Source organism: Saccostrea cucullata, unplaced genomic scaffold (genome assembly GCF_032062105.1).
Source record: "Saccostrea cucullata isolate Sc308-1 unplaced genomic scaffold, CSIRO_AGI_Scuc_v1 ctg8, whole genome shotgun sequence".
Taxonomy (NCBI): domain Eukaryota; kingdom Metazoa; phylum Mollusca; class Bivalvia; order Ostreida; family Ostreidae; genus Saccostrea; species Saccostrea cuccullata.
Window position 1 is genome coordinate 253,076 of NW_026940997.1, and position 9,725 is coordinate 262,800.

The window sequence follows — 9,725 nt, forward strand, 5'->3', positions numbered from 1 at the left end:
GCCAAAAAGAAAACCTAAACTCACCCAAACGTCAAAAACCTATTTATTGCCTCATATCTTTCACTTTTCGTACTCATTTCACACAACATATTCGCGTTTACCAGGGGTGGGGGTGGTGTCAGCGTTTTCCAAGGAGGTCCATGGTAACTTTTTTCTTGCTTAATATATACATTTTTTAACCTTGTAAATTCCAGCGATAATTATTATACACAATGATTATCTCTCTCTCTCTCTTTCACTCTCTCTTTTTTTTGGGGGGGGGGGTGTATTGTGAAAAAAAATCTGACTGCCTGCTTATATTTTATATAACAATATTACGTTCCTGTTTTTCGTAGCTGCAGAACTGTAGCTCTCCGAAAAAATAATTTGACAGACCGTTCTATCAAGAATATATTTTTTTGGAGAGCTACAGTTCTGCAGCTATGTTTATCGATGCTGAAATTGCAAACTGAATTTTGATTTAATTAATTTGTTTACTTTCTCATTTATTTCGTTGATATTTAACCCCAATTCTAAAATCGGGCGTATTAAAAATAATCGTCTTCATTCGTGTTATTAGATAAAAAAAAGGAGGGGTGGGGAAAAGAAAAGAAAGATAAAACGGTAAAAAAAGAATTATATTTTTAAGCAGTTTAATCATTATGTATAATAAATTCTTGACCAATTTCTATGTTCTACAATATAATCGGCGTCAATATGTAAAGTTTTGAATTTTATTTACCGAAATAAATCAGTAAATAAACAGGCTGTTTGCATAAAGCTAGTTAATGATGGACGTAATATTTTTGTCTGAACTACAAATATGATTTTGTACTTAGCACATACAGTGACTTAGATAACTCGTTTTTTTTTCTTAGACATTAATCATCTCGCGTGTACATGGTGTATAAACCATGATAAACAGGGTAAATTAAATATTTAGATTAAAAAAAAATAGATATATTAAAACAGAGGATCGCTAATGTTTGCATTTATTTTCATGTATCAATAGAATTTTACTCGCATAATCTATATACAATATAATATTTTAGATCTAGCATTCTCTCAATTTTACCGCGCCTTATTTAACTGTGACGTCACGCAGTCAACCACGGTTGAACGAGGTCATATCAAAAGGCCTGTGGCAGCGATGATATGGAGTTGTAGCGTAACGTAATACTGAGCTGTCTGGAGCTTGTAAGAAAATGCAGCTTGTAAAATCTAAGTCAAATTTAGACAGAATCCGGAATAATGTACTCCCACTATTTTAACATAGTTAATGAAAAATAAGTATTTTTAAAAGTTTTATTGTTTTTTTTTACTTCATTGTTTCTAAAAAATATATTTTAAATTCATTATCATGATTAAAGGAATGCGATTTATATAGGCCTTGGCTGTGATGTGAGTGCTGGTTCTCATGTCAACAAGGGAAGAGTACTAGTTAATCGTCATGTCGTTATCATCACAAGCAAAGTAGAAGGCAGGAAAACTGCATATCGCGCCTACTCATATATGGTCGGCCGCATTATGTGATCACGTTTAATAAGAACTTATGGTGTAATTTATTATAGATAAGTCATGTCGCGCTTAAAGGGAATTTTGTTCTCCTTTTTAATGTTGTATAGCAGCACTTTTGGTGCAATCTTTTTCCTAACTCCTCTCATTCCTCTGGTTTTCTTTCAACCAAAAGTAGGACGACAAATGATGGATCAAATGATTTGGATTTGGCAAATTTATGCCGTGGTAAGTTTTTTGTGCTTCGTGACAATGATAGTCAACAGCTGGAAAATAATTATTTAGTCCTATTTTGTGACATCAAGACATCCTGTTAAATGAAGCCTTATTATCTGATTATATGAGAGTATAGACTAGTATTCTGTATGAAACTACATGTTAGAGTAGGAATAACAGTGTAGCATTAGTCAAGAATTCATTACTTATTAAAGAAGGAATATTTCTTTTAAAATTATTTTATTAAATTAAATTTTTGTGCATGTTTGTTCTCTGTCATAGTTTTTGATTGAGAAACTGTGTGGGGTGAAGGTCGTGATCACAGGAGAACCAGTAGGATGTGACGATAGCACCATCATTCTGATGAACCACAGGACACGCTTTGATTGGCTGTTTATCTTTTCTTATATTCTGAGACACGGACCTCTACGTAGATTTAAGATCAGCATGAAAGATGTCCTTAAATATGTTCCAGGGCCTGGTAATATTATATCCTTGGCATATTGTATATTTCTAGCTTATTCCTTTCTAAAGCAACTGTAACAACATCTGTCAGCTGTTTATCGCTTGCAGATTGTGACAATCTGTTATGAATTTTTAAATGTCGACTATATCATTTTAGGTTGGGCAATGCAGTGTGCTGGTTACCTCTTTCTGCAGAGAAAATGGGAGGCAGATAAAAAGATTATACTGAGATGCCTAACTTACTTTAGGAAGCTTGGATACAAACCTCAGGTAAATCTTAATCCATTAGAAATCGAGAAACTTAAAAAAGTTAAAAAGCATGTTGTCTTTTCTTCTTTGAAGATTCCTTTAGGTTGCCTATTAGATTGATGTCAGAGATCATGGAGATATTTGTCTTTATATGCATACCAGGAAGTGTTATATAATGTAGCCTTATTTTACAAAAGGTCCATTTTGGTCTAAATTGCAAAATATTTAGTTTACTGTTGTGCAGCATATTTGCATAGTTGCTATAGTTAAAAGTGATACATGTACCCGGTATGTGGATTTTCATAATTAGATACCATCATTTTTTTTAATTGATGCATTAATTTCTTATTTGATGACAGATTCTCTTTTTCCCCGAGGGAACAGATTTAACTGCCAACACAAAAGCTAGGAGTAACAGATTTGCAGAGAAGAACAACTTGGAGCCCTATGAATATGTTCTCCATCCCAGAACTGCTGGCTTCTCATTTCTAGTGGAAAAAATGAGAGAAGGTAACAAAGCTGTGGAAAACTTTTTCAGATAGCCAGTCATTGGGACTGGCAAGAAAACAAAACAAGCCGGTCCGAAGTGATTTTTGTTGGTCAAAAATAGTAAGTCGCAAAAATAAAAAAAAAAAGAAAAGCATAACATTTATTAAATTCGTTACACTTCTACTTACTGAGTACATGTAAAAATACAACATTCAGTCTCGATTTCCAATTCCTCTTCCGTTTTTGTTTTATTTTGCATTTAAATCAAATTAAACAATACTAGATTTCACCGCTTTTGGGCAGGTGTTAGTACTAATTCAGCATAGTGCACATAAAAACATTTATGCATTTTGGAATTATATTAACCTAGAAAATGGGTCTAAAAAATTGCAAAAACTCTGTGCTTCGATAAAAAAGATACCAACATGATCGATGAAATTATAGTTTTAATATTTTTCGTTTATACACAACAAGATTGCCACTTTTCCTCATTATTAAGAATATAAATAAAAATTTGTGAAAGTGCAATGTGTCAATCAAACCTATCTAAAAATTTGAAGTTTTTAATAACTTTTAGATGAAATAAGATTTTTAATATATACTTTTGTGTGAAATGCTATTAAAATATATAAGATGTTGTGTTATACAGAAAATATTAACTTCAGATCTCTGTCCATGCACTTTTAAGAAAATAAGTCAGCACCCACATTAGTAACCAAACACATGACCCATAAATTGTCAATCAATGTGCTGTTGATTGTACAGCAAAACTATCAAGCACTGGTGAAGTAGAAGTTTGATAACGGAAAATTGCTAGCTCTCCTTTTTTATACCCCCCACTTGAAAAGTGGGAGGGTATATAGTGACCAGGGTGTCTGTCCGTCTGATATACTTTGGGGTACCCATCTCTTATCTGCAACTTTTCCTTTACCACAGAATGAAATTTATTGATACTTTCACAGATTCTTTACTACATGATGTCTTTGTTCACCTCCTATTTTATTTTTGATCTGATACTTATTTTGGGTCTCTCAGAGCAAAATGTGGACTTTGCCATTATAATCAGGGAGACAAGTCCTCTCCTAAAAATATCAGATTCAAAATTGGAGAGGGCTACACAATTGCAGCTAGAAAATTGCTTGTCAAATGAAAAAAGAAAGTGTCATCTCATGTCTAAGTAAGCTGAAAATTTTATAGTCTTATGAATAAACAAATTTATTAGTGCTGTGTTGTTTTATAAGGCTGTAGCATTGTTAATTATACAAAAGCTGAAGATGGGCATTTATAATGCACAACCAGGTTAGAAAATTAAAAAGTAAAAAAATTCCAAAAGCAATGTTGTTTTGTCAAGAATATAAACTGGTTACATGAGCCATCATGAAAATATTTTTTCTTAAAGTGCTTGATCTGAGATTCTGCAAGATTCCAGAATAATTATTATATCAGAGATTTTTTAATATGTTTGAAGGAGCAGGTGTTAATTAAATTGTCATATTTAGGGTTGGAGTGTTGATTTTGGCATGTACTATGCCAAAATAGTCAGCCCTTGGTCTGAGTCAAACCCTGACTACTAATTAAGCACAACAATATTACTAGTATATATAATCCTCAGTGATCTTGTTATTATTATATGTACATGTTTATCTGTTTTAGTGATTACTCTGGATTCTATTCTGGACGTCACCTTAGGATACCCAGAAAACATTCCACAGAATGAAATGGACATCCTGGAAGGGAAGTTCCCTCGACAAGTTCACTTTCATGTTGAGGCCCACCAGGAGGCCGAGTTACCCAGGGACAGGGAGGGGGTGGAGAGGTGGTGTCAGGAATGCTGGCAAAGGAAGGAAAAAAAGCTGGAGGAATATTACACCAAAACCAAAGTGTTCAGCAATAAGCCAATCCAAACCTGTGTTAGGGACGAACAAGAGGTAGAACACTTGTTCAAGTTTGCCTGTTTGTTCTGGACTGTGTTTGAGATTTGTGTTATAGTGTTCTTGATATATGCTCCTGTTCTCAGGTGGTTCTCTTTATTCTCTATCATCACATATTTGTTGATTAGTAAATATGGTGGAATTGATGCATTATTAGACAGCGAGGCATCAGATTTGTGTAAATGAGAAGTTTATATCATAAATTTTATCATTATACTGGTTTTGTATAGGATTTTTAAATTTTAAATATCACATGAATTTTTCTGGAGTTTGTAAGATTTGTAGATTATTTATAATGTTAATATTCTTAATTTTATCTTTTTACTTTGTTTTATTGTAAAAATTGTATATTCTTCAGAGTGTATAGAAAATGGCAGTTTTTGAAGATTTTTATATGTACAAATTTATTCAGGGTGATTGACCACATCAGTTTGACAATTTTTTTTTTCAGCCTTCAAACTTAATTTAACAGTTAAGTTTTATAATTTACCTGCTACATATGAATGCTATCACAGGCATGTAGTAGAAAAATTAATGTACCTACAGGTAATACAAATATAAAAGTTTACTTCTGACACCCAAACATTGTCATTCAAAATTAAATCCAGAATCAGCATTAGTAGCAGAATCTACCAAAGATTTTTTTTTCCAGTCTACATGTATTACCTTTAATACATTTTTAAAAAAAACTTTAATAGTTTTTGTAAACCCATTACTTACTACAGGTGTATAAATGGATGTCTTGCAGAAAACAATTTATTACAAATCAATAGCTTTAATGTTTCATTCTTAAACAAAAGCAGTGTTGTTGAAATCAAATAATAGGCATTTTTATAATTCCTCTTGATATTAACTTTTCACTACTCTGAGAGATTAGGATCTATAAAGTTGGGGAGAGTTTTGATGAGGTATAAGAAAAAAATACAGTAAATTCTACCCTCCTCTAACAAGCATTGATTCTTTTGTTCTTACTGATCAGAAAAATGCCAATTTCTTACATTTCAATTTTACAACAGATAACAATGATTTATGTTACTTCCGATTTTTTTTCATAACAAATATTCTGATATGTCATAATGTTATATCTTCTATCCAAAATAGCCTCTCTTTTTAAAGTCTTTGCTCGCTGCATAATTTCTTTCCCTTAAGTCCACTCAGCCTCAAACAAATTGACTGGATATGGAACATTTGTGATTTTCTTCAATATTATGATAGAGGATATGCAACAATTTTCATAGAGGATACGTTTCTAAAAGTTATTTTAATTGTATTATTTTTCAGGGAGTAATACTTTTTGTCCCCTTTATCTCAAACTACTTCAAAATAAACCCTTTTCAGCTATGTTACATTTTCATGTTCATTGTTAAAAGCGGGGCCCTTTGAATGGCCACCATCTCAATGATATCTAGTTTAAGTCGGATGTGAAAAGAAAGTGCAAGAGTAAGGACTATATGCAGTCCTTACATACTGGTTTATCATAATTTTCCATTATGTACCAAAGTGGCATTTTTAAGTTCACTTACATGAAGTACTATGTATTGTGACAATTAACCAAAGTTATGGCTTTATTTAGTTTCTATATACATTGTACATTTTATTTTGCATGTTCTCCTCACAAATAATGATCAGGAGCACATTGTTACTGAATTTTTTTTAATTTTAATCTCTATCAACATGTCTCAGGCACAATGTGATTTACATATCGGATCCTACTGACATTTGTGTTCTCCATTTGTGTGGATGTTGGTATGAATGATAAAACTGTTTTTCCAACACTTTCCCTACCTGTCTGACACATAATTGCATCTTCAAAACTTTATATATAGTGAATTCGAAATAAATTGATACCTTTTGGTAGTAATTTTCATGTTCAATATTTTGTCTTTGTCTAGGTTTGTTACTGTTTCCTTATTTAATGTCCCTTTGTCAGTTTGAAATAATTCACTCATATCGAGATGCCACCACTAGACAGCGGAGGGCTGCAAATTTAGACCTGTACTTGGCACTTACCACCTGTAAGCAGTGAGGGATCTTTTTTGTGCCAGCCATTCCTTCATTTCCATGGTAACTGTAGGCCCTACCTCGACCAAACTTGCATGGATAAAGTGTCTAGGCATGTACTCTACCAGACTCACTTCTGATCCTTAATCTGACTTACCGGTATATTTTCTATATGAGTGACCAAAGTAATGTTTGTAACAATATGACCTGTTGATAATTAAACTTGAATGGATTATGCAACCAGGGATAAACACTACTAGATTTGCCGGGGATGCTGGATATTTTCTGGATGAATGAACAGGTTAATTTTTGGAACAGGTCCATTCACAGGTAATTATAAGTTTTTTTTCTGATCTAGATTTACATACTTTATAAATAGTTATTGTTGATGTGAACTTCATAATGTTTGTTTACCTATATTTGCATATTTATGTGGTTGTAATTCAAATGTGAAGAATTTTTTTTATTTTACATATTAAAATTTTAATATGCTTGTATTATTGCCTTCTTAAAAGATTTTTTACCTGTATTATTTGATTTAGTTGTATCGTTAATTTAAAGTGATGGTTTTGGATCAATGATTAAATAAGTTGTGTGAATCCATTTTCTAAATAAATTATGGGTAAATTCAAGCATAAACACTAAACTAAGTGAAGTGATCTTGCCATGTATAAAATATACCTATGCAAGAGGTAAAATTTCAGGCAAAGGTGTGTTAAGTTTATGCTGACTATTTATATTAATGCAATTTATTTTAAAGGAAATTTTCTTTTTTTCCAAAAAGCCCTGGCCTCAGGACAAAAAGATCAAATTTTGGTCTGAAGAAACCTGAACAGGTACCATGTATACAAGTTTACAAATAACACAAATTTACACAATATTTGACATGAGAAAGAGATGTTATATCCTTGCATTGTTCACCAACACTATATTTCACATAGAAAATTTTGACATTTGTACCAATAGATTTACAATGCATGTAACTGTTTAAAGTGTGTCAACAATTTCAGTTATAATTGAAGGTTGTACATGCATCCCTTGGGCTATGAATCCCGAAATATTGAGTGGAATTTTACGTTTATATGAGTCACTGTCACATTACGATGGTCATTGCAGAAAATTTATTATGTACATCCTTGAAATAAGTCAACCAAAACTTGTCAACAAATTCAACAATTTTTTTTTTTGGTTATATTCTGTATGTGTCACATGTTCATGAATGATCTAATCCAATAGCCAATTGTGGTTATTTACCATGGTAGGTAGATGTAAGTTTTGCCCTGAATAGCATTATACAGCTGCCATGCTTGACTGAGGTTCATGGAATGATCAAGTGGATAAATGATAAGAAACTGTCATGGTAAGTGGGTCTTATATTTCTTTTGTAGTTTTCCTCTTCATTTCACACTATCTTTAGTTTGATTTTGTTCTGTTTAGTTTTGATAAGATTTTACTATGCAATTGTTAGAGTGTTGATATTACTAGCTTTAAGCCGACCTAAGGTCAATATTTTGACAGCTCATTCATCTCAGAAATAACCACATGTGTTATTTACAATCACAATGCCTTTAAAAATGAATGTATTCTGGTATTGGTAAGGTAATTTTTTTTTCCATTACAGTTTTTAAAAATTTTACCTCTCCTTATCTTTTCTGTGTGCACAAAACTGTAATTGGACAGAGGTGTATTGTCTTGAGTTTATGAATTAGGCCCTTTGTTTCAGGTTTAGTGTACTGGGTTTTTAAACATTTCTGTATCTAAAATTACTTCTTTTTTAATGATTGATCAGGTTTAGACAGACATAACAAGTATGTTAATGATCGTCACAAACAAGGATGGTGAATGCTGTTTGCTGTCATTTTCTGTCATTTGAATGGACTATAATAGTAGCTTTTTGGCAAATGAGGCAAGTTTACTTTTAAAATCCTTTTTGAACTATCAGATTTACTTGGTTTTATCAGAGAGTGATGCTTATTCTACATAGATATGTGTAGTGTATTGGTCTTTTAAGCTTGTTCAGGTGGTTGACACTGGAATTAAAATGACCGAAGGGTTACTGATGTGGAATACAGTGTTTAAAAGTTCACTGATTTCTTGTGCAATTATCTCTTTTGTTTGTTTTTAAGTGGCTTTATTTTGCTTTTTGATATTTGTATGTAAATGGATCAAGTGTACACCAGGATCTGAAGTAAGGCTGTATCAAGAAGGTTTTATTGATTAATAAAATACATTTTATTGTGCCTTGTGTACCAGTATTTGACTTTTGACTTTCAATTCAAGGAGTAAATGTCTTGTACTTCTGTTAATAAACTACCACAAAGGAAGCAATGTCTAGAGTGATCAAGGACATGTTTCAGTCTAAAATTTGTTTTTTGTATAAAATTCCAAATTTGAATACTGTTAATTTTGGATTACTATTTAAGGTCAGACGATACTTTCCTCGGATACTGTAGATTCCTAAATATAGGCGTGGAATTAATTATCGCGTAATTTCACGAGAAGAACAACACGCGAAATAAAATTACTCGCCTTATTTTTATGGTACTGAAATCCATGTAAAATCTCTTGATAAACCGTCCATTCGTGAATTAATATTCTCGCGATTTGACATTGAAGAGCCCATTTGCGATAATAAGTACTCGCAAAAAATAAGGAATCTACAGTATTTGTTTTGTATATCTTCATAATACATGTACATGTATATTAAAAAAAGATTTAAAATTGTAATTACCATCTGAGTTATGAACTGGTAAGATAATTTGTAAAAAAGCATTACTTCGATGACAAAATATATATATTATTTAGGAACATATCATCTGTCCTGAAAAGTAAAAGTACTTTTATAATGTTTGTATCATTTTATGAAAAAGAAACAAATTT

At 31.9% G+C, this 9,725-nt stretch overlaps 1 protein-coding gene across 1 annotated transcript; it reads left to right on the forward strand.

Moving 5' to 3' along the window:
- Positions 1-1,389: 1,389 nt before the first annotated feature.
- On the forward strand, positions 1,390-5,747 carry LOC134256892 (lysocardiolipin acyltransferase 1-like). The gene is made up of 5 exons (XM_062739569.1): positions 1,390-1,722; positions 1,993-2,191; positions 2,333-2,445; positions 2,784-2,934; positions 4,567-5,747. Exons 1-5 carry the CDS (start codon positions 1,558-1,560, stop codon positions 5,028-5,030), a joined length of 1,092 nt encoding a protein of 363 aa, XP_062595553.1. The 5' UTR covers positions 1,390-1,557; the 3' UTR covers positions 5,031-5,747.
- Positions 5,748-9,725: the final 3,978 nt, after the last annotated feature.

Excerpts from the sequence above, each read along its gene's own strand:
- LOC134256892 (XM_062739569.1), top strand. The coding sequence starts at position 1,558 with ATGTCGCGCTTAAAGGGAATTTTGTTCTCCTTTTTAATGTTGTATAGC. Across the intron at positions 2,446-2,783 it reads AGCTTGGATACAAACCTCAG|ATTCTCTTTTTCCCCGAGGG; the intron begins GTAAATCTTAAT and ends ATTTGATGACAG. Across the intron at positions 2,935-4,566 it reads AGTGGAAAAAATGAGAGAAG|TGATTACTCTGGATTCTATT; the intron begins GTAACAAAGCTG and ends TATCTGTTTTAG.